This window comes from Aquarana catesbeiana, linkage group LG05 (genome assembly GCF_042186555.1).
Source record: "Aquarana catesbeiana isolate 2022-GZ linkage group LG05, ASM4218655v1, whole genome shotgun sequence".
In the NCBI taxonomy this organism is placed as follows: Eukaryota; Metazoa; Chordata; class Amphibia; order Anura; family Ranidae; genus Aquarana; species Aquarana catesbeiana.
The window spans coordinates 148420370-148446510 of NC_133328.1; the positions used below are offsets into that span (position 1 = coordinate 148420370).

The following is a 26141-nucleotide window of genomic DNA, read 5'->3' on the forward strand; positions in this document are numbered from 1 at the left end:
TTCTGTGCCTGGAAGCCACAGGTGCTGTGTACAACCACCTACACAAATCAATAAGAGGGTGCAGCTGTACACCAAACAATGCACTTACAAGTGTATACCCCTTCCTTCTCAAGTGGCCATGCAGGTTCTCTGATGGCTATGTAGGTAGTGTAGGGAGCAGGGGATGATCCTGTCAATATCAGTGCGGACAGTAGATCTATGGAATATATCGTGTTCCTATGAAATCAGTGTGCTGACCTGATCACAGGAGGTGATGGAAATGATCGGACAGGCCAGTGGAAAATGTGACTGTCCATGTCACCCAGGCCGGGCTGTAGAATGGTGGGAGGGGGTGGTGTGGTCCCGGGCCATACGGATTGATGAATGTGACACCCAGGATCGTATCTAGAAACAAGGCGTTTGTCTTGGGCAGCATTTTTCGGGGGGACGGTGCCGCCCTCCAGGCAGAAGGGACACTGCGACTCTGTTCCCATGATCACAGGCCAGAGTACTACACGGAGCACAAAGGAAGAAATGAAGAATACAGCACAGAGTACAATGATCGGTGCAAAGTGCTGTATGGGATACAATGATTCCAATGAATGATCACAGCCATCAGAGTTCTCCCCGGAGTAATCTGAGGACCCCAGTGTGAAGATCGGTGTCGGTGGGTGGACTTGCTCTATCCTGAGAACGTATTTCCTCCTGGAGAAGGAATATCGGAGATGTTGGTGGGGTTGTGGCACACAGCTGAGGTTCCCCATCCTGCTCCTGGCTCTCCCGATGTGATCAGACTCCAGCCGGACAGAGGGGAACAGATCGGCCTTGTTTGTTTTTGCTGGATTGGAGAGGTTTACATCCGACTGCCCATAGAGGAAAATGGAGGGTCCGATCGGGTCTGCCTGAAAAACGGACAGGCAGACCCAATTGGATGGCTCATGCGAAAGGGGCCTCATTGTGCTTTTCTGCCTCGGTGTAATGTCCTCTGCAAGCTCCCAAACCTCTAGATCTCCCCCCCACCGCTCTATGTACGCTACAAATATCATAGTCTGTAGCGTCTACTTATTCTTGGGAGCGAGAAAGAGGATGGCTAAGTTTTACATCCAGTGGGACCATGAAGAACAAAAATACTTACCCTCTAACAGGAAGTCTGATTAAAGCAGCAAAAATAAATACATTTGAAGCAGGCCGAGAACAGAAGGTATTTTTTTAGTTCAAAATACTTGAACAGAATATGTTTTTAAACTAGGAGTAGAGTGTTACATGTTTTACTGTGCTCATTCTTAATTCTTGTTTCTCTTTTGGGTCTCATCTATTTCAGTCATTAGGTTACATTAAGCGGAGGGCAGAATTAAGGATTGTTATCACACAAGGGAACCTATTAATAGGCAGTGGGGAGAAGTCGTCATATGATTCCTGTGCACTTCTTTAGAAAAAGGAAAACTTCCAAGTACAGTTTGCATAAAAAAATATTGAAGATTTGTTGTAAATTTAGGCCAAAGCCTTTGCATACTACATGTGTTAGCAGCCATATTTAGTAGTTATTTTAGAGAGTGCTTAACTAAATTCTCAGCAATCATAGAATGGTCTACTCTATACCATTCATACAAGTAGACAAATTAGCACCATTTTGGGCAAATACATTAAAGCGTAGCACTACCCAAAAGGGGAAGTTCCGCTTTAAGTACTCCTCCCCTGCCATATTTGGCATAGGATTTTTTTGGGGTGGGGGCGAGCCGAGCAGAAATTCTCCTCTCCCCCTCTCTCCCTGCAGTCTTCTGGGATATGTCAAGGCCCCAGAAGCCTGCTGCACCATTCAGGAGGCGCAGCGGGACATGCGCATGCACAGTGGACAGCCAGCCCTTAAGCTGCAAGCTGTCATAGGCGGGTGCCCACAGGTGAAATGCCAATTTATGTAGCTGTTGACTTTTAATAAACAAAAATGACTGGAGCTCAGCTTTAACCTACCAGCATGTTTCCTGAATTACTAGAAACCGGAGCAAATATAGGGAAGCCACACAAGAATGAGAGGATTAAAAAAATGCTCATTAATAGAAAGGTACTCTGAAAGCAGGACCCAAGTGCTGCAAATAAGCAATCCATTTAGTCTGTCCTTACACTCCCTGCCCAAATCTGACCAACATTTAATGCAGATGTCACTTTGAAAGGAAAATTAAAAAAAAATACTTAGGTCCCTTTCACACTTGTGCGACTTGTGACTGCAAAGTCGCATGACAACTCGTTCCCCACGATTTCCAATTATAACCATTCATATATGTGCAACTTCAAGTCGTGCCAACTTCAAAGTAGTATTAATAATAGTTCAAATGTCCCAATTCCACATCCATAAACTGAACTTAAAATGTGTGCTGCTCCAATGTTCAATTGAAGACACCCAGTGCTCCCCACAGGATAGACAGGGTAAGTATATCTGCTTACCAGATTTTTAGACCTTCCAGGGTCTATCTGCACATTAGTGAGCTTTCAACCCCTCACTATGGGCTCAACCGCATCCACTACCCAGCCTGTTTAATTGGATTCCACAGCTATCATCAGTTAAGGAAACTCCAGAGTCTGGTCACACATTCAGCATATGAAAGAGGAAGATAACTCATTGCGCAACATTCTTTTAAAAGCACACAGGAGTTTATTAAAAGTTGTACTTACAATAAAAACAATAAAATTAGGCTCAAAATGGAAACATTAGTTTGTCCAGCACACGTCACCGCTGCTCAGTGCCTAGCCTAACGTACGTTTCGTCCCATGGGACTTCTTCTGTGAGGCAGTAAGGGCTTACTGCCTCACAGAAGAAGAAGTCCCAATGGACGAAACGTACGTCAGGGTAGGCACGGAGCAGCGGTGACGTCCAAACACTCGTGGAGGGTGCTGGACAAACGAATGTTTCCATTTTGAGCCTAATGAAGTACAACTTTTAATAAACTCTTGTGTGCTTTTAAAAGAATGTTGCGCAATGAGTTATCTTCCTCTTTCATATGCTGAATGTGTGACCGGACTGATGATAGCTGTGGAATCCAATTAAGCAGGCTGGGTAGTGGATGCGCTTGAGCCCATAGTGAGGGGTGAAAGCTCACTAATGCGCAGATAGACCCTGGAGGGTCTAAAAATCTGGTAAGCAGATATACTTACCCTGTCTATTCTGTGGGGAGCACTGGGTGTCTTCACCAATTGAACATTGGAGCAGCACACATTTTGAGTTCACTTTATGGATGTGGAATTGGGACATTTGGACTATTATTAATAATATTTTTTTTTCACATTTTTCATCCTTATTACATTATATTAGATTTTTTTTGCACTTAGATCATTAAGGTCATGGTTTGACAGCGCTACACGTTTTTAAATTGAATTTTTGTTATGAAGAGAATAGTGTTGTGAAAGCTGCTGTCGGTCACGGATCATCCGTGTTACTTACATAATTTAATTTACTCTATATGCACTTTGCGCAATATCACTTATTTACGACTTCAAAGTGGTCCCTGTACCACTTTGGTCCGACTTTCATGAGAGTTAAAGTCCATAAACCTCAAGTTTACACAGACATTCCCTGGAAATCGCGTGAAAATCGTGGTGAAGTCACGGTATTGTGAAAGGGGCCTTAGGACCCCTCAGATCAGTTCTGTCAATGTAGACCACAAAATCAGATATCTTCTCTAAAAACCAGTATCTTGACTCCTTCCCAGTAAAGCGGCATTATATCAAAAAGGACCGACACAATCCACAAATGTAGAGAGCAGCAAGAAAGGGACCCAAATGGTGCCTCTGAAAGCAATATCATTTCATGCAACTACACAAAGTGGTCTGAAGGTGGGGACCATTTTCCAGATAAAGTGGCAAGCGTCCTTTAAATAGCAATCAAGACACCCGAGACACCATTCTGCCTTATCTATAGAATAGACTGAGGTCATACAGACAGGCTTAGAGAGCTCACCTTGCAGTCTCCTTCCATTCACATTCCTCTCCATCCCGAACGCAAAGCTCATCCATCTCGGTGAAGAGGTCATGTGGTATGTGCTCTTCATCATCATCCTCAGTACCCAGAATAAACTGCACGCGCTGTGATGGGGTATCTATACAAGTAGTAAAGCAATGTTTTAAATAGCTTTCTTTGTGTATAAATTCAGTGACAACAAACACTGCAATAGAAATGTCAGACACATTCGCAACACATATGAATCTATACGCTTTCCTAACATTTTCCAGCAAATGAGTGTCATGTATTATTCAAAACTAGCCAAAAATAGCAAAAAACATTCTTTAAAAAAAAAAAAAAAAAAACTAACATGTGCATTTGTCTGCATTTCTATATACAGTGCCTTGAAAAAGTATTCATAACCCTTGAAATTTTCCAAATTTTGTCATGTTACAACCAAAAACGTAAATGTATTTTATTGGGATTTTATGTGATAGGCCAACACAAAGTGGCACATAATCGTGAAGTGGAAGGAAAATGATAAAAGAATTTTTAAAGAATTTTTTTTTTTTTCTGAAAGCAAAGTGTTTACACCCCGGTCACACCAATTGCAACATTGAAATCATGCTACTTCACTTGAAGTAGCACGATTTCAAAGTAGCATTTCCGTGCGACTTCTGGTGCAACTTGGAAGACATCTGTGCTACTTTATGCACAGATAAGATGTCTATGCAAGTTGAACTTGCAAAAAGTAGTGCAGGAATTACTTTCACCAATTTGACCACTTCCAATGCGGACAATCATGACAAGACAAATATGACATGACAAGCCACACTGGTGTGACGGGGGCTTACAGTTTATTCTGATCCATTAACAAAATCTAAAAAGCAAATCAATATTTGGTGTGACCACTCTTTGCCTTCAAAACAGCATACATTTTTCTAGATACATTTTTCACACATTTTTAAAAAGGAACTCAGGAGGTAGGTTGTTCCAAACATCTTGGAGAACTAACCACAGATCTTCTGTGGATGTAGGCTGCCTCAAATCCTTCTGTCTCTTCATGCAATCCCAGACAGACTCAATGTTGAGATCAGGGCTCCGTGGGGGCCAAACCCATCACTTTCCTGACTCCTTGTCATTGAAAACTATCTTTAGTGTAAAGAAGAACAAGGAACATCGAGTCTGTCTGGGGGTCATAGAGGTTGATTTACAAAATCTAGAGAGTGCAATATCTGGTGCAGCTCTGCAGAGACCAACCAACCAACCAGCTTCCAGTAATTTTGTCAAAGCTTAATTGAACAAGCTGAAGTTAGAAACTGATTGGCTACCATGAACAGCTGCACCAGATTTTGCACTCTTCAGTTTTGGTAAATCAACCCCAAAGTTTATTGTAACTCAACACAGAAGCTAAAATAAACCTTTTTAATATATTCATACCTTTTCAGTTAATTTAAAGCAGGACTAGCGGGTCTGTTACAAAATTGATGATCCAATAAATTAAACTTCTATCTACTTGCCCCCTAGAAAGAGTGACCAATTTGACTCTTCCCTCCCCTGCACTCCACCTGAGTACCACAAACCAAAAATGCCATTTCATTTTTAATATTTAAAGCAAACTCACCCCCCCCCCCCCCATTTAAAGCCTCGTACACACAATCAGATTGTTGGCCAACCAAGCGCCTGATTTTTGTCCAAAGGGCGTGTGCCAGGATCTTGTCTTGCATAGTAACGGTACACAATTGTCGGCCAACAAACACGAACATAGTGAAGTAATACAATGAATTTCAGCTCTTGAGCGCCACCCTTTGGGCCGCCCCTTCTGCTAATTTCATGTTTGGTGAGTATTGATTCCGAGCATGCGTGTTTGTACTTTTGACTTGTGTGACGGACTTGTGTACTGACCATCAGAAAATCTGACAACAGACCGTTGTCCGCCAAAAATTTACTAGAATGTCATCTAACATTTCTTGGCAGAAAGTTGGACAACAATTGTCAAAAAGAGCGCACTAACGGTCAAATTTTAGCCAAACTGTCTGACAATTCCCTGCCAACAATTTGATCGTGTGTACGAGGCTCAAGTCTCCATGTTTTTTTTTTTTTTTGTTGTTTTTTTTTTTTTGCAGAGAAATCATTTTGAAAAACACCCTCTGGCATTTCTGGCTATGGCCATCTTGAGTAAGGGCAGATGATTCATGTAGCATTTACTTCCTGGAATCTATCTGCCCTCTTAGCTCAGGCACTGGCTGAGCTGAGAACCCTCCTTCCCCTCCTGAAGACTCCTGGGATGTATGACATCATTTACCTAGGCCTGGAAATCAGAAAGTGACTGAATAAATGTAAAAAAAAGTTTAACACAAATATATATTTTATACTTTCCTAGCAGCAGAATCATTAAAAATAGTAAATGTTGATTGAGGGAGTGAAGTTCTGCTTTATAAGATTTCTGAGTGAAATCAGATCCTACACAAGCTCAGCATCGTATATGTTACTAGGTATTGCTGCAGCTATAAATTTAGTGTTAGTGGAGATTCTCGGCCTAGTGGTTTCAGTATTGCTGTATTAAGGACTTGCCTGGCCTCAAGTCAATAGACAACACTAGGTTATTATTTATGATACAATACTGATCCTTAATTCCAACCAGCTAAATTGAAAATAAAACAGAGGGTGTCTCTTCAGAGTAGTGGCCCCATTGGAGGCCCTCATACCCTAAATGGATGCCTTGCACCGTTTCTAATGATGGGCACACAGCACAGACAGCAAATCTGTTGTTGCACTGAGATCTGTCATTCTCTATACGGTTTCATTGCCGTCATAATATGTATCTGTGGCACCCAGGATTAACAGTAGATTATAACACTGACTTGGCGGATTCCCAGGCCTGAAGCAACAAGCTGTGCGTAAGCTTTTTGTTTAGACTAGATTTTCCAACATTTCCAATTAAATACTTGTGGCGGCTCTGTGACAGCAGTGTGAAAGCAGACATTCAGAAAGTAATTGGAAAGCTAAAGGCCAATAAAAGTTACAGACATAGATATACAGTCAGATCGACATTGTACCAACAACCTCCGTTTTCATAGTTTAACCTCCACTTTACTGACTGGTGCCTTTTGGATTGTAGACTTACTGCACAGTGTTCAACCCAATGCATGTACTAAGTAGCCCTTAGTAAGGGCTCAGTTACACCTGCGATGTTTAAACAGGTAGTGAGGAGGTAACATAATGCCGCCTGTTGCATCCTAAAAACCTACATTCTATTGAACAGGTCAGGTTAGGCGGTACTGTCCCAAGTTCAACAGTGGGTATTAATCTTTCTTCAGCCGCACTTGCACCCCTGTCCTTGTAGCTTAAAGGATAGCAGTAAAAATGTGGCTCAGCCACGTTTTTACCACCTCCCCAAACGCAAGTGTAAATGAGCCCTAACGGAACTGGTTAGATATGCCGCCTCCCCCTATCCTTGTGATGAATGGAAAGAGGGATGTGGCATTTACAATGCCAACACAAAGCACTGAAGTGTGAGGTCCAGAAGCAGCATTCTCAGAGAAAAATTTAGGAATTAGTCAAAAATGTACCCTTGCAATGCCCCCTTTCCCTGTAAAGGGGTAAAATATACTTGCTTAGTCAGGGTTGCATAAATAAGGTTTAATACATTTTTTATTCCTCATTCCCCCCCCCCCCAATCCAAGCGATCGGTCCAGCCCTGCTGCCTCTGAGGTGCTTTGGGTCCCTGGTCACATACAGTGGATATAAAAAGTCCCTGTTAAAATGTTAGGTTTCTGTGATGTAAAAAAAAAAAAAAAATGAGATCAAGATAAATAATTTTTCCACCTTTAATGTGACCTATAAAAACTGTACAACTCAGTTAAACAACAAACTTAAATCTTTTACAGGGGGGAAGTAACAATAAAAAAAACTAAAATAATGTGGTTGCATAAGTGTGCACACCCTCTTATAACTGGGGAAGTAGCTGTGTTCAGAATTAAGCAATCACATTTAAACTCATGTTAAATTGGAGTCAGTACACACCTGCCGTCATTTAAAGTGCCTCGGTTTAACCCCAAATAAAGTTCAACTGTTCTAGTAGGTCTTTCCTGACATTTTTTTTGTCGCATCCTACAGCAAAAGCCATGGTCTGCAGAAAGCTTCCAAAGCATCAGAGGGATCTCATTGTTAAAGGTATCAGTCAGGAGAAGGGTACAAAAGAATTTCCAAGGCATTAGATATACCATGGAACGCAGTGAAGACAGTCATCATCAAGTGGAGAAAATATGGCACAACAGTGACATTACCAAGAACTAGACGTCCCTCCAAAATTGATGAAAAGATGAGAAGAAAACTGGTCAGGGAAGCTGCCAAGAGGCCTACAGCAACATTAAAGGAGCTGCAGGAATATCTGGCACGTACTGGCTGTGTGGTACATGTGACAACAATCTCCCGTATTCTTCATATGTCTGGGCTATGGGGTAGAGTAGCAATACAGAAGCCTTTTCTTGCCAAGAAAAACATCCAAGCCCGGCTAAATTTTGTAAAAACACATCTGAAGTTTCCCAAAAGCATGTGGGAAAATGTGTTATGGTCTGATGAAACCAAGGTTGAACTTTTTGGCCATAATTCCAAAAGATATTTTTGGTGCAAAAAAAACACTGCACATCACCAAAAGAACACCATACACACTGTGAAGAATGGTAGTGGCAGCATCATGCTTTGGGGCTGTTTTTCTTCAGCTGGAACAGGGGCCTTAGTCAAGGTAGAGGGAATTATGAACAATTCCAAATACCAGTCAATATTGGTACAAAACCTTCAGGCTTCTGCTAGAAAGCTGAACATGAAGAGGAACTTCATCTTTCAGCATGACAGCGACCCAGAATACATCCAAATCAACAAAGGAATGGCTTCACCAGAAGAAGATTAAAGTTTTGGAATGGCCCAGACAGAGCCCAGACCTGAATCCCATTGAAAATCTGTGGGGTGATTTGAAGAGGGCTGTGCACAGGAGATGCCTTCGCAATCTGACAGATTTGGAGTGTTTTTGCAAAGAAGAGTGAGCAAATATTGACAAGTAAAGATAGACTGGTTGATAGACTCGTACCCAAAGAGACTGAGTGCTGTAATAAAATCAAAAGGTGCTTCAACAAAGTATTACTTTAAGGGTGTGCACACTTATGCAACCATATTTTAATTTTTTTATTTTTACTTCCCTCCACCTAAAATATTTCAGTTTGTTGTTCAATTGAGTTGTACAGATGATAGATCACATTAAAAAAAGGTGGAAAAAGTTCTGAAATGATTTATCTTGGTCTCTTTTTTTACATTACAGAAATCTGACATTTTATCAGGGGTGTGTAGATTAATATCCACTGTACTTGGCTCCTCACAAACAAAGCAGGGTTAACAGTCATTTCATTGCAGTGGATAACAAATTTGTAAATTCTTCAGGTGTATGTTGTAGAAGTAGTAGTAGTAGTAGTAGTAGTGCTGTGAAGTGATTGCACAATGTGTACAGAGACATTTTTACGACTTAATAGCGGTCTAAAGTGGTTTCCTGTATGTACGTACAGTATCTCACAAAAGTAAGTACACCCCTCACATTTTTGTAAATCATTTTATTATATCTTTTCATTTGACAACACTGAAGAAATTACACTTTGCTATAATGTAAAGTAGTGAGTGTACAGCTTGTATAGCTGTGAATTTGCTATCCCCTCAAAATAACTCACACTGCCATTAATGTCTAAACCGCTGGCAACAAAAGTGAATACACCTCCAAGTGAAAATGTCCAAATTGGGCCCAAAGTGTCAATATTGTGTGGCCACCAGTATCTTCCAGCACTGCCTTAACCCTCTTGGGCATGGAGTTCACCAGAGCTTCACAGGTTGCCACTGGAGTTCTATTCCACTCCTCCATGACGACATCACGGAGCTGGTGGATGTTAGAGACCTTGTGCTCCACCACCTTCTGTTTGAGGATGCCACACAAATGCTCAATAGGGTTTAGGTCTGGAGACATGCTTGGCCAGTCCATCACCTTTACACTCAGCTTCTTTAGCAAGGCAGTGGTAGTCTTGGAGGTATGTTTGGGGTCGTTATGTTGGAACACTGCCCTGCGGCCCAGTCTCCGAAGGAAGGGGGATCATGCTCTGCTTCAGTATGTCACAGTACATGTTGGCATTCATGGTTCCCTCAATGAACTGTAGCTCCCCAATGCTGGCAGCACTCATGCAGTACCAGACCATGACACTCCCACCACCATGCTTGACTGTAGGCAAAAGCTGGAGGGCTCAGTTTATAGGTAACTTTGTAATAATGTACTAGTATGCGGTGCATACTAGTACATTATGGCTTAAACATGCGGGGGGGGGGGGGGAGGGGGCACATTATTTTATACCGTCAGTGACTTTACTACCGCTTAAAGCTCTGAGGAAGGGGGCTTGTCCCCCGAAACACATAAGCCTCTCAAGCCTTGCATTGGATGAGGAGACCTGGCTTATCTGGTAGAGCTTTGTCTGATAAGCCTGATTTTATCTATATGTCTGACATGATGTAAAGCTCCTTGGTTGGATGGTTTTGGGTCTTTCAGATTTTAGGCAATTCAAAGCATAATTGGTCACAACGAATATAATAGAACTTGACATTGTAATATTCCACTCCACAATAGTCCACTCCCCAGGACTGCAAAGGTTTAATACCACAAACGCGCACCATTACACCTGGAGAGAATATTATAAAGCAGATGACATATCAACCATTTTGTTACACAGACACACGTACCATAATTTGGAGATTCCCGGCCGTCATCTTTGTCATTTTCTTCTTTTTCTTTTCTTTTCCGATGATGTCTGTGGCCCCGATGTCTGTGCCTTCTCCGAGTCTGTCTGCCAAGGGGTACATGTACACCGATATAAACAGCTCTGTGACCTAAAAGCAAAATGGAAAAAGTATTAGGATATTAAAAAAAAAAAACCATCACCTCGTTATTCAATGCTGTGAAGAGGGAATGGCTTTTATAGGACACTCACTTGTGGAAACCTGTACTTAAACGTTACAATTTTTTTATAATAAAATTATATATATATATATATATATATATATATATATATATATATATATATATATATATATATATTTTCTGTAATCTACGTGTGAACTTTTTTTTAGATATCTGGAACAACAATACATTTGTTTCAGGTCTGAATACATCAATCTGTATTCTATTCGTTCGGCACGCACATTTCAATAACTTTTGTGGTCTTTATTTCAATGAATACATCAAGTGAAAGTTCAAAGTCAGAAAAAAGAAGTTATCTCCACAAATCAAAAGAGCACAAAAAATTAGTTTTGATGCAGTCTCTCATAATATCAAAGCCATTTCCTTTCACTTAGAACACAAATGCAGCAAGCTCAGGTTGGCACATGTAAAATGCTCCATTCATAAAGATAAAAAACAAATTCAGCAGCACTTGGTATGTAGTCAGAGTGCATTTAAAATGCATGTGAACTGCAGAAAACTAAATAAAACCTGTAAGCTAACCAGCAACCAATTAGTAATTGCCTGCTATCTCTCAAGTTCACGCACACTACAGTAGTAGAATTGGTCAAAAATGTTTTGTTTTAGGAACGTCCATTTTATTCTGTAATTGGTGGGGACAAATCAGCGTTCGTTTTCAACCGCAGGGACAAGAACATTTGAAGGAGCAGGACGGAAATTTTTTTCCTCGAACGAACAAATTTCTAACAGTGAATGTGGTTTTCAAATCAGTAAAATTCTTTAGTTCCCAAAATTCAATGTTTTAAAAGTACTTTGAAACAACATTCATCAAGCCGTTGAATGTACATAGAATTTTTTTTGCAAATACTTTCAAGTATCCAGCATTCATAAATAAAAATGGAACATACAGTAGAGAGCCAAGTCTACATAGTAACGCAGTACCATTCAAAAACACAGCATACATCAAAGTGCAGAGAGAACCAATCAAGGAGATGGACAATCAAAAAGACTTCCTGTAACATAAGCATATTGGCAAACCTTAGATTATACAGAACTATGAATGGTACAAAGAACTTTTTTTCAATGCATTTTCGGTTGAAAAATCTACGTGTGTGTATAGCCAGCGAGTAAAGAAGCAAGGTTCAGACTGGCTGCTATTATCTGTAGCCACAGAGGATAGGGTATTTGGACCGCAGTATACAGAGAAGCCTTGACGTGGGCACTGCGGCTTACGCATATATTTGCAAGTCTGTGCTGCTCAAACAAAACCCTCTGTTTAACGTGAATTGTTAGACCGAGTCAATTTGGTTGTATTGCAGGCTGGCAAGTGTGCTAGAAAATCTTGCGTTTGTGATGTATGTTGCCCTTCCAAGTGTACCTTACTGCAAATGGCTAGTTATAGGCCAGGGTGTTTGCCACTTTTTTTGTACAGGTGGTTGAATTGGGTGTGGGGACGCACTGGGTGCTTTCAGCTGCCATTGGGCTCTTGCTGAGTCATGTGTATCCTTAATCTATCCACTACTATATATGCTCCAACTTGGGAGACTGAAAACTTTACAGCAGAGTCTTGACATTGGCATGCATATATTTGCAAACGGATGCAAACAACATAATTTGTTGCAAAGGGTCAACTGTGGGGGGAGGGGCTGTGTGTGACATGACACTGATCACCGCTCCTGATTACAGGGAGCGGTGATCAGCGTCAGTGTCATTAGGCAGAACGGAGAAATGCTTGTTTACATTAGCATTTCCCCGTTCTTCCTCTCCGTGAGATGATCGCGGGTATCCCCGTGGACATCGAGTCTGCAGGACCCGCGATCACACTCATGGAGCTCGCGGCGGGCGCCCGCAAGCCGCTTCTTAAAGGGCAACGTACAGGCACGTGATTCTGCCTGTATGTGCCCTTCTGCCGACTTTTATCTGCGTGAAGTGGTCAGGAAGCGGTTAAGAATTCAACTATCATTAATCCACACAGCAAATATTTAAAAAAAAAAAAAAAAACACAACACACCACACACACACACACACACTTCTAAATCCCAAGAAAACAATCATAGGGAAATTGAAATAAGGGTGTTCACCAAAAAGGAAATTTCCTAAGCAGATTAAAACTTAGACATTTCTAGGAGGGCAGGAAATGTCATGCATGTTGCTGATAAGTCAGAGCTGAGAAAATGTATATACAGTGAGGCTACACAGGCCACTAATAACGACAGCTTAAAGCTACGTAGACTGTGTTTAGAAAATGGGTGCGTGTCTAATCATTGCATTAAAGCCTTCCCTGCACTAGGGCACTAGTCAGCGTTTAGTCATGAATTGATGGGCTTTGTTCTCTGAAATATTGATTTAGGTCTGAAATAAACTTCCTCAAGCAATTAGGAAACACACCCATCTGTCACGGCATAAACTGCAGTCTTATTTAAAACACATGACATATTTTTGAAATTGGGAGCTAATAACATGACCAGATGCAACAAATTTAGACGTAAGGCCCCTTGCATATGGAGGCATCTAGCCCCCGTGCATGCAATCCCAGCGATTTAGTGTACGCAGAAGGCAGAGGCGCAGTGCCCAGCGCCTACGCTGTGATTGGAAGGGCTGAGTGCTGTACGGAGTGGTACATGCACTTAGGGCCCTATGAGTTTGAGGACAAATGCCCAGGAACGCAGAATACCTGTGTTCCTGGGCATTCACCGCCCCACCCACTTAGTTTCTCAGCAAAAGGGTATTCATGACTAATCCCAGACATTTCAGGCTGTCAACAATTTTTGAAAATTCAGAATCCAAATTTGCAGCATTTGCAATGCGACTCACACGTTGCCCTCCAGAGGCATCAATGACTGTTCCTGAATATTATCATGTAATACACTAGGACAGGAATACCCTATGACCACAAAGGATCCAAGACCAGAACCAGCACCTCAGTGAACCCCTAAGGAGCAGAGGAGAGGCAAAATGGGAAAGCCACAATTTGGTAGTGGCAGGGCCTTACAGCGAATTGGAGATAGTGCTGGAATGCAGGAAAGATAGTTATGTAAAGATATCATCTTTTATTTTCACCAAGGCCAGGAATCTCCCTGATAGCGAAAGGCAGTGACCAATCTCTGGGACTGTATCCAGAACTTGTGGGCATGGATGAACACATTAATGGCTTTAAGATCCAATATGGGGCTGATGCCCCTTTTGGCTTGGGCAAAGAGAAATCACTGAAAACACTCGGATAGGAACCAGAGACAAATGGTCACCATGACAAAAAGAAAGGGTGAAACTTCTCAGCGGAAACAGCAGAAAAAAAAAAAAAAAAAAAGGATTCCAGCACTTCCTACCAAAACTGAGGGGTACCTTCACCCCGCTATAAAAATGTAATTGGGCTCCTAAATGAATGAGCAGTTAGCCAAATAGAACAAAAAAGGGGGAATTTGTATTTTTAATAGAGTAATGCCCCATACACACACGAGCGGAATTTCCGTCGGAAAAATCTTGGATGGTTTTTCCGACAGAATTCTGCTCAAGCTTGGCTTGCATACACACAAAAGTTCTCAGAACTTTCGACCGTCAAGAACGCGGTGACGTACAACACTATGACGAGCCGAGAAAATGAAGTTCAATGCTTCTGAGCATCCGTCGAATTGTTTCTGAGCATGCGTGGTTTTTCTGCACGTCAGAATTGCATACAGACGAACGGAATTTCCGATAGGAACTTTTTCCGTCGGAAAAATAGAGAGCTCTCAATCTTTTGCTGGCAGAAATTCAGACAGAAAAAGTTGGATGGAGCATACACACGGTCGGAATATCTGACCAAAAGCTCCCATCACACTTTTTTGGACGGAAATTCCAACCGTGTGTATGCAGCGTAAGGGAAGATTAAAAGCCCTATCAGTTTTTTGCAATCTGTGGCCCATTGGGAGTTTTCCATTCACATCCTGTCCCTTAGCCAAAAGTAGTGAGAAGATACCCCTCCAAAGCGAGGGAATCGTTGGCAGTCATCCTTCTAGACTTCCTTCATATTCTTTTACGGTGGCAAGAGAGGGAGGATAAATAGGGTGACTCTCCCGAACGTGTACACGGAGAGCAATAAAAACCTGACAGGTGTCCTACTCCCTATTCTACCCCATCTAAAAGCAAAATAAATAAATAAAATGAATAATGGCCCTATGCCCTCTACTAAAGGCTTATCAGTCCTCCTAGGTAACAAGATGACTAAAAACAATAGTTTGGTTTTACTCTATATAGGAATAGGTAGGAACAGCAGGCGAAAACCATAAAAGGTATATAGGGTGAGATTTTTACTGTGCAATCCAGGAGGCACAGTTACTGAAATGGTTATCTGACACTTGTCACACAAGTCAATTTCATCACTTTCATTTCAGGTTCAGGATAATGCAAAGAATCACATTTCATCCCCCTGTTTTAGTGCTTGAGCCCCATACCACCATGATTTGGATTCATATTCCAATATGTATGGATACTCCCTGTTAAGAACCTCTGCTCTAGACAATGTAGACAATGATGGATCTCCTGTCCGCACTGCTGACAACTTAAGAAAATTAAAGAGCACTGCATACTAAGCAATTAGCATTTTTGAGAAGGATGCCACCAATGGCAGCCTCAGTATTGCTCTCATGACAGATGTACTTCAACCCACTCCTAAAGACACTGACTAACTGATAAAATTAAGTGTCCCCGACTATGTTATCTTGCTCTTCTTCATTGGTATGTACAGTATCTCACAAAAGTGAGCACACCCCTCACATTTTTTGTAAATATTTTATTATATCTTTTCATGTGACAACACTGAAGGAATTACACTTTGTTACAATGTAAAGTAGTGAGTGTACAGCTTGTATAACAGTGTAAATTTGATGTCCCCTCAAAGTAACTCAATACACAACCATTAATGTCTAAACCGTTGGCAACAAAAGTGAGTACACCCCTAAGTGAAAATGTCCAATTTGGGCCCAAAGTGTCAATATTGTGTGGCCACCATTATTTTCCAGCACTGCTTAACCCTCTTGGGCATGGGGTTCACCAGAGCTTCACAGGTTGCCAATGGATTTCTCTTCCATTCCTCCATGACGACATCACGGAGCTGGTGGATGTTAGAGACCTTGTGCTCCTCCACCTTCAATTTGAGGATGCCCCACAGATGCTCAATAGGGTTTAGGTCTGAAGACAGGTTTGGCTAGTCCATCACCTTTACCCTCAGTTTCTTTAGCAAGGCAGCAATCACTTTAGTTGAGTCAGCAGGGATGAAATTAGTTCTAGTGATCTGACCACTAGCACTATATAAACATATGAATAATGACAGAGAGGAAGCGGGCTTACCGTCGAAACACGTTGGCTATGCATTGGGTGTTACATAGTAGGTGAGGTTGAAAAGACAAAAGTCGGCAGGAGGCGGAGCCTAGCAGAGCAGACATGCATTGTTAGAGCTCCACACCGCTGAGGAGAGAAGAGAAGGACAAAGCGGAGCCTGCAGGCTCAAAAGGTATCCATTTGAACCTTTTTGCCCCAGGGAACAAACTGTGAAAGTTTGGGCAGGAAATATGGTACTGGGAGGAAACCGTGGCAGAAATAAAAATCACCTCACAAAGAGCTCACAGGCACTCACTGCAGCTGAAGCAGCTCCAGTCACCTCACAATACACAGCATCAGGGCGCTCTCACAGACAGAAAATGTCACAGCAAGACTCTCCATTTGAGTCAGATACAGAACAAATCCTCTCACAAACTTCTCCACAAGCCTCCTCAGTATCCCCAGTAATATTATTACAATTTGAAAAGATGCTTCATAAGGCTTTAAAACAAACCTCAGACCAAATAACAAAAAGCCTAACCAAAGAAATAAGAGAGCTGGGAAACCGCACCGCAGCCTTAGAAATAAAAATGGATGAAATTGAAATTACAACCCAAGTAAATATAACAGAATTGGAACAATTAAAAAAAGAGAATTTAATACTTCAAACTAAGCTCGAAGATTACGAAAATAGAGCCAGACGTTCAAACTTGCGCATAAGGGGAATACCTGAAACTGTGACAGACCTGCAATCTACTATTACTGCTCTATTACAAGAACTAAAGCCAGATATCCCTATTGAACGTTTAGAACTGGATAGAGTACACAGAGCCCTAACAGCCAAAAAGAAAGATGGACCCCCACGTGATATAATCACAAAATTTCATTATTACAGAACGAAAGAACAAATACTAATTGCTGCAAGAGAAAAAAAGGAACTTAATTTTCAAGGACACAATTATCAAATTTTTGCTGACCTATCCCAACTTACTATTACTAAAAGACGATCCATGAAACCCCAACTAATGGAACTGCAACGCCACAACATTATGTATCAATGGGGCTTCCCCTTTTCAGTCAGATTTAACTACCAAGGTACAATTTACAGAAGCAGATCAGCAGATGAACTACAACAAACCCTTTTAAAATTAAATCTGACAGAATCCACAAGCAGCAACACTCCCACACGCAGAAGAATGGGGTCATCTTCACCTTCAGGCAGCACTCAGAAAATTTCAGAACAAAATGGGAATCATTCTCACAAAAGAGGCCGTTATGCCACATCATCCATGGACCAAGAAGATTCAATGGACTGACATCCTAATTCCTGATATCTCTTCATTTATTATACTAAGAGATGGTTCTCTATAAAAAAACCTGTATTTATAACTGAATGTAACTGCATTCTGATAGTCACACACTGTGTGGGATCATGTTACATTCCAGTTATATTTCTTATTACTTCTGATTCATATAGCCTTAGAATATATAAGTGAAATAAGGAAATTCTTGTTCAGTTATATATTATCAGGTAATAACAATAGATTTATTACTTTTTAGGACAAATATGTTCAATAATCCAGAAGTAATGGAAGCTTTTTCTTTCTTTTCTTAAAACAAATATATTATTACCTAACTAGTTCCTAGAATTATGTTTTTGTTTATTCTAATCTGAAGCAATACAACCTCAATTTTATGAGTTAACATATCTAAACAGTTGCATATGAATAAAATATGTAATTGTTTACTCTAAAAGGGTTAAAATCCCAAAATAATTCAAACTATCTTCATCAATACCAAAGTTATTAACAATACCTTTCTAACTGAATTATTTAGCCTAGGGCAAGACTAACCATATACAACCACCCTGGAATAAATAATTTCAACAAAAACTATATTCTGCACTCCAATTAATGAAACATCATTTTGATGTCTTTTGACATAGCACTTCTCTCCTGTAAGCGGAAGATCCGTGTACCCCCATTAGCCCTCATTCTCCCAACCATATTATGTGGGAGTGTGACGAAGGCACTTATTCCCCTGAGAGAGATATTTATTCTCTTTCACGGGTAAATTGTGATTACTTGCAAAAAATAATTTATACAATGTATCATCTAATCTCATATGTTTTTCGTTTACTCTTTACTCCAGAATTCACTGGTTTCTTTTCTATCTATTCATCTCTTCAGTCCACACAGGTTGATCTGCGCAGTCAGCTCTGCATAACAAAAAGTAAGTCAAAACTATTTGATCTATTGCCATGGCACCACTGAATATACTTTCCCTGAATGTTCAGGGAATAAATGTCCCTCAAAAAAGGACCAAAGCCTTCCGTACTTTCCATAACAAGAAGGCTCACATAGTATGCCTCCAAGAAACACACTTCACCAAAGATTCTACTCCAAAATATATTTCTCCTTTTTATCAACAAATTTACACGGCTTCTGCCTGTACCAAGCAAAGGGGAACTCTAATTGCATTTCACCGATCCACACCATTCACCTTATCATCAGAAATTAAAGACCCAGAAGGTAGATACCTGATACTCATGGGTTATATAATGGATACAGCAATCACTGTGATTTCCTACTACGCTCCTAACAAACAACCTACACCATTCCTCTCACATATATTACAAGTGATTAATACACACAAAATAGGAACAGTGATAATGTGTGGGGATTCGAACCAGGTCCTCCTCCCATTTCTAGATAAATCACCTTTTACACCATCCAAAATAACCTCTAGATTACCTTTTTCTCAACTTCTTTCCAAATACAATCTGGTAGATTCATGGAGAGAAAGTAACCCAATGAAAAAGAAATTCACTTATTTCTCGCACCCTCATCAAACCTTCACCAGAATAGATCATATTTTTCTAACAATAGGAATGATACCAGAAATTATTGCATCAGATATAATTCCGATTCCGTGGTCTGACCATAATGCAGTATACACTACTATAGCCTCAGCCATACCAAAAGCGCATGACCCAACGTGGTACTTACTGGACATAATGCTCAAACACCCACTACATCAGATGGCCATTGAACAAGCTTTAAAGGAATACATATCAATTAATAATACAACAGACATCTCCCCAATAACACTGTGGGAAGCTCATAAGCCTGTCTTGCGTGGTACAATACAAAGACAAATGGCACTATTTAAACGGGAACGCAAAAATCTAGCAAAAAAACTAGAACTCAATTTTAATGCAGCCTACATATCATTTCAAGATAATCCATCTCAGAGTACAAAATCTCATCTGGAAAAATCTAGATTGGAATACGATCTATTTCTCACTGAGTCAGTTGATAAATCCCTCAAACGCTCCAAACACAATTTCTACATGAATACAAACAAACCAGGTACATATTTGGCTCGGGCGTTAAATTCAACTAACAAATCTTTCAAACCAATACGTTTGAAATTATCAAAAAATGTTTACACTTGTAATCCAGTTAAAATAGTCCATAAATTTCACTCACATCTCGCAACTTTATACAAGACAAACAATGAATTTAATCCTACAGAAGCTGAATCCTTCTTCTCAAAAATAACCTTACCTGAGTTATCTCAGAATCAAAAAAGCAGTTTGGATGAGCCTATAACTATAGATGAAGTTGCTAACGCCATAAAAGACCTAAAACTTAACAAAAGACCAGGCCCAGACGGCTACTCGGCTTTATACTATAAAACATTCTCAGAAATACTCTCTCCCATTCTCACTGAAACTTTTAACAAACTTCTAGATGGACATTCTTTTCGGCAAGAAACACTAATGGCAATTGTTTGTATGATCCCAAAACCCCTTTCTGATGATACTTCCTGTGTGAATTATCGGCCTATCTCTCTGTTAAACCTCGATATTAAATTATTAGCAAAAATAATAGCAAAACGCCTCAATAGAATTATAGGAAAATTAATACATAGAGATCAAGTAGGCTTCATGCCAAATAGACAGGCAGGCGATAATATACGCAGGGCAGTGTTATTGGCACATATTGCTAAAAAACGGAAAATCCCTTTATGTTTTCTGTTTTCTATCTCTCGATATTAAGAGGGCATTTGACACAGTATCCTGGCAATATATGCAATATTCATTACAAAAATGGGGTTTTGGACCCCACTTTTTAACATGGATCAAAGCATTATATAATAAACCCAAAGCCTATATAAAATATGCTGGATACAAATCTGAAGCCTTTAATATCGAAAGAGGTACCCGACAGGGTTGCCCATTATCTCCCTTATTATTTGCCCTTATACTTGAACCCATGGCCCAATACATCAGAACAAACCAAACTATAACTGGCATTGAAGTAGGAGGTATTACACACAAATTATGTATATTTGCAGACGATATATTACTTTTTCTATCATCACCACAGGTCTCTGGTCCTAACTTAATACCAGCTCTTGATGGATTTGCAGCCCTATCCTGCCTTATGATTAATCCTAAGAAATGCCTAGTGCTTAATATTTCACTCACAAACATGGAATTGATCCCGGCTAGGGCTGCACTCCCATTCACATGGGCAGAAAAATCAATCCCATATCTTGGAATTCATTTAACAGCATCTCATTCTGACTTATTCTCAACTAATTATCCTCCTGTATTAAGACAGATCACAAATCTAATAAAACAATGGTCGCAACTTCCTTTATCCTGGATAGGGAAGATTAATGCAATCAAAATGACTATTCTACCCAAATTGCTTTATCTATTCAGAGTCCTCCCTATTCCAATTCCTTCCTATTTTTTGAGAATAGTACAAAAAAGAGCAACTTCGTTTATATGGGGCTCTTCTAAACCACGTATACCTATACACACACTACATCTTCCCAAAAATAAAGGAGGCCTGGGATACCCTAATTTTACTAACTACTACAGAGCAGCACATTTGGCCAGTCTGTCCAAATACCATGCAAAACAGGAAATCCCATTATGGGTATTTATAGAGGCTTCAGAAAATGACCCTCTATTAATATCAAATTTATTATGGTTTGACCCTAAAGACCGCTTTAAAATTCATAATCCCATAACTAAACACTTCTTATCTCTCTGGGATAAACTAAAAACCAAATATCAGTTACAATCTCCACACAATCCTCTCATTTAAAGGTACAATTTCATCACTTTATAATCAATTATATGGAGTAGCAAATCTTAATAGACCCTCTTACGTTCAGAGGTGGGAGGAGGACCTGGGACGAACTTTAGAAGACAAGGACTGGTCTAACATATGGCTCACATCTAAGTCATCTTCACCCAACATCTTAGCACTGGAGACAAATTATAAAGTCCTAACTCGCTGGTATCTTGTACCCGCTACAGTGGCAAAATATTCACCTAATACCTCAGCTCTTTGTTTTCGAGGATGCCCAGAAATAGGTACATATTTACACATATGGTGGACGTGCCCAGTAATCCAAACCTTCTGGAAGGAAGTCTTCGTGATTGCATCTAAAATATTTAAAAAAATAATACAACCAGATCCATATTTAACTTTACTTAATCTAAAACCGGAATGGTTAACACTCTCTCAATTCAAACTTATGATCCAACTAATAACGGCTGCAAAACAAACAGTGGCCAAGGCATGGAAATCTCCTACATTGGTACTAGCAGAAACAATTCACAGAATGAATAATACAATGTCCCATGCTAAGATGGTAGCCATCGATCAAAATCAAATTCCAAAATTTGAAAAACTTTGGCATCCTTGGATAAAACAACAGTTCCTGTCAAATTTCAATGACTCTGTCCTGTTGCCATGGTAACAGATTACATGACTTACAGAGACACCCATTCTAAGGCTTCAAAGAGAACTAAAAAGAATAATAAACTGACGAGCGGGACAACCTTGTGGACCATACCTCTCTCTTTCAACCCTTTTTCTTCTTTCTCTTTCCTTTTCTCCACCTTACGATTAAAGCTCATTATCAGAAATTATTTGACCTATATACACTCTACTTGTAAACAATATGTATAGTAGGTATAAATCATTTAAATACCTACAAAAGTAACTAAGGAAATGATATATATCTTTAATTTAGGTTTACGTGAACCCAATGTTTAATATTTGAAATTTCATATTTACCTATATAAAACCCTACTGTAAAACAATGAGCTTACTTTATAGATCCTTGTAAACTTACTTTATGTATCTTTATGTATCTTTATAACATTGTATACTCAATAAACTTCTTTTGACAAGGAAAAGACAAAAGTCCGACCTATGTGTGTGATTATATGTCAGTATTACATTGTATATCCCTGTATGTTGCGGTTATTCAGGTGCTTACCTAATAGTTTGAAACTTTGGATGCCCCCCACTGAAACCACCGCCTGTGGAAGGGAATTCCACATCCTTGCCGCTCTCACAGTAAAGAACCCTCTACGCAGTTTAAGATTAAACTTAATTTCTTCTAATTGTAGTGAGTGGCCACGCGTCTTATTAAACTCCCTTCTGCGAAAGAGTTTTCGCCCCTATTGTGGGGTCACCAGTATGGTATTTGTAAATTGAAATCATATCCCCTCTCAAGCGCTCCTTCTCCAGAGAGAATAAGTTCAGTGCTCACAACCTTTCCTCATAACTAATGTCCTCAAGACCCTTTTTTAGCTTTGTTGCCCTTCTTTGTACTTGCTCCATTTCCAGTACATCCTTCCTGAGGACTGGTGCCCAGAACTGGACGGCTTACTCCAGGTGAGGCTGGACCAAAGTCTTGTACAGCGGGAGAATTATCGCTTTATCCCTGGAGTTAATCCCCTTTTTAATGCATGCCAATATTCTGTTTGCTTTGTTAGCAGCAGCTTGGCATTGCATGTTATTGCTGAGCCCATCATCTACTAGAACCCCCAGGTCCTTTTTCATCCTAGATGCCCCAGAGGTTCACCCCCTAGTGAGTAGATTGCATTCATATTTTTGTCACCCAAAATGCATTTTTTTTTTTTACATTTTTCTACAATAAAGTGGATGCTAACCCAATGTCATCCTTTCTAAACTACTGCTATAGGGGTTATCTATAAGGATATAGGTGCCTCCTGCATGCATCTTTACCTGTCAAATGTCTCCCCTGTCTGTTATTAGACCCGAAAAAATGCATATTCTGTGGGTGGGTCTGTTGTCTGGAGCTCGGTGGGTGGAGTCGTGATGTCAGTAGACTCTCCGCCCACCTCTACACTCCCCTTGTCAATATGCATTTTCTCCTGTGTATTTCTTACACTGAACTTCTGCTATGATCTCTAACATCCAGTGAAAAGACAGGAAAGTAACCACATGAATTCAGCATGCCAAATCATGCTGAGGTGTGGAACAGCCAATCCTTGCAGAGCTGCTGAAGAAAGGAGTGGGAGGGAATAAAAAAATAATGCATGTCTCTTAGGCTAGTGCACGAGATGTAAATCACCTGTCACTCACAGCAAGGGGGAGTATTTGACAAAGTTTTTCTCAGTTTGTCAAGATTTATCTCACTGAACAATAAAAGAGGATTGCTCAGAGATGGATTAACTCTGTGTGGCAAGACTGGGCTCAAATGATAGGAAATCTTATACTTTACATTATGATATTAAAAAAAATTATATATATTCGGGTTTACATCCACTTTAAACCTCATTTGCCATGTAGTTGCCCACCCAATTAATTTGTTGATATCTTCTTGCAAGGTTTCCACATCCTGTGGAGAAGTTATTGTCCTGCTTAGATTAGTGTCGTCCACAAATACAGAGATTGAGCTGTTTACCCCATCCTCCAGGTTGTTTATGAGCAAATTAAACAGGATTGGTCCCAGCACAGAACCCTGGGGGACCCCACCCCCCACCCCTGACCATTCCGAGTATTCCCCATTTATCACCACCCTCTGAACTTGTCCCTGTAGCCAGTTTTCAATCCATGTACTCACCCTATGGTCCATGCCAACAGACCTTACTTTGTACAGTAAATGTTTATGGGGAACTGTGTCAAATGCTTTTGCAAAATCCAGATACACCATGTCTATGGGCCTTCCTTCATCTAGATGGCAGCTCACCTCCTCATAGAATGTTAATAGATTGGTTTGGCAAGAATGATTCTTCATGAATCCATGCTGATTACTGCTAATGATACCATTTTCATTACTAAAATCTTATATATAGTCCCTTATCCCCTTCAAGAGCTTGCATTCTATTGATGTTAGGCTAGCTGGTCTAATTCCCAGGCATGTATGTTGGCCCTTTTTTAAATATTGGTGCTACATTGGCTTTTCTCCAATCAGCTGGTATTCCCGTTAGTAGACTGTCAGTAAAAATTAGCAACAATGGTCTGGCAATTACTTTACTGAGTTCCCCAAGTACCCTCAGGTGCAAACCATCTGGTCCTGATGATTTCTTAAAGTTAAGTTACCCAAGTCTATTTCTAATTCTTTCCTCTGTTAGCCATGAAGATGCTTCCTGTGATGTGTCATGAGGACAAACACTGCAGTTTTGGTTACTGAAGCCCCCCCGATTCCCTCTTGAAGACTGAGGAGAAGAATAAATTCAATACCTTCACCATCCTTTGTAACCAGATGTCCTTCCTCATTCTTTATGGGGCCAATATGGTCTGTCCTTTTTTACTGTTTATATACTTAAAGAATTTCTTGGGATTTTTTTTGCTCTCCTCCGCTATGTGTCTTTCATGTTCTTAGCCGCCCTAATTGTACCCTTAAATATCTTGTTGCATTCTTTGTAAAGTCTAAATGCTGATGATGATCCCTCAGCCTTGTATTTTTTGAAGGCCTTCTCCTTTGCTTTTATATGCATTTTTACATTAGAGTTAAGCCATCCAGGACTTTTGTTCGCGCTTTTAAATTTATTGCCCAATGGGATGCACTGGCTGATGCCCTTATTTAATATGCTCTTAAAGAAAACCCATCTCTCCTCTGTGTTCTTTGTTTCTAAGATTTTATCCCACTTTATATCTTCTAGCAAGGTTTAGTAGTTTAGGAAAGTTGGCTCTTTTGAAATTCAGTGTCTGTGTTCCCCTTTCCTAAATGTTGTTTCCTAAATTGTTCTAGAACTACAAATTGAGGCTACAGTTAGAGTCGCCTCATGGTTCATCTTATGTGCCTTATACTCATTTGATTTTGGTAGTAGAATTGTCAGTGCTTTACATTTTAATAAATGGTACAGCTGGTAATGCACTAGGCTGGTGCGCCTTTTGTCGTTTTTGCTGGCCAACTAAAAACACCCTTTATTCTGTTACAAAGAAAGTATTCTAAAACCAAGATGACTTAACAGGAGAAGCACTTTGTTGATCTAAGTTTCTATGCCAGTGACACTCTCCCTCCCCCCCCTCCCCTCTACGCCCATCATTTGTTGCACAGATTTCAATGAAAGCCCATCACATGACCCAATTATACTTAACCTGATCTTTGCTCTCCCGCCTATCTGTTCATCTGCAGTCCTGTGTAAGCTTAGTTTCGGATCTTGAATGGACAGGGGATCTGTCTATCAAAGTTCCCCGGACAAGGGGGAGGGGCTGTATGTGAAGGCGCGCGGCTGGGAACACACAGCTATTGAAATGAAAGCTGTTATGTTCCCGGCGCTGTAATCAACCAGGCGGCGGCTCTCCTCTCTCTTCCCCTGCACAGGCTGGCTGCAGTGGGGACACAGGCTGGCTGCTATGGGGGACGCACTGGGGACACAGGCTGGCTGCAGTGGGGGACGCACTGCAGGCACAGGCTGGCTGCAGTGGGGGACACAGGCTGGCTGCAGTGGGGGACACAGGCTGGCTGCAGTGGGGGACACAGGCTGGCTGCAGTGGGGGACACAGGCTGGCTGCATCTGACGGGCACTGGTGAGGCTGCATTGATCTCTTGTATCATGTCCGCAGTCTCTGACCATCTCCTGTACCATGTCCCCAGTCTCTGACCATCTCCTGTACCATGTCCCCAGTCTCTGACCACCTCCTGTACCATGTCCCCAGT

At 40.6% G+C, this 26141-nt stretch overlaps 1 protein-coding gene across 7 annotated transcripts in view; it reads right to left on the bottom strand.

Moving 5' to 3' along the window:
* The window catches only part of SLC4A7 (solute carrier family 4 member 7), a 202781-nt gene that overhangs the window by 82805 nt on the left and 93835 nt on the right, over positions 1-26141 (bottom strand). For all 7 annotated transcript variants that reach the window (XM_073630274.1, XM_073630269.1, XM_073630273.1 and 4 more), the window contains exons 3-4: positions 10679-10825; positions 3929-4067 (exon numbers count right to left, since the gene is read on the bottom strand). In XM_073630274.1, coding sequence (XP_073486375.1) covers positions 3929-4067; positions 10679-10825 — 286 coding nt within the window. The remainder of the gene's footprint in view (positions 1-3928; positions 4068-10678; positions 10826-26141) is intronic.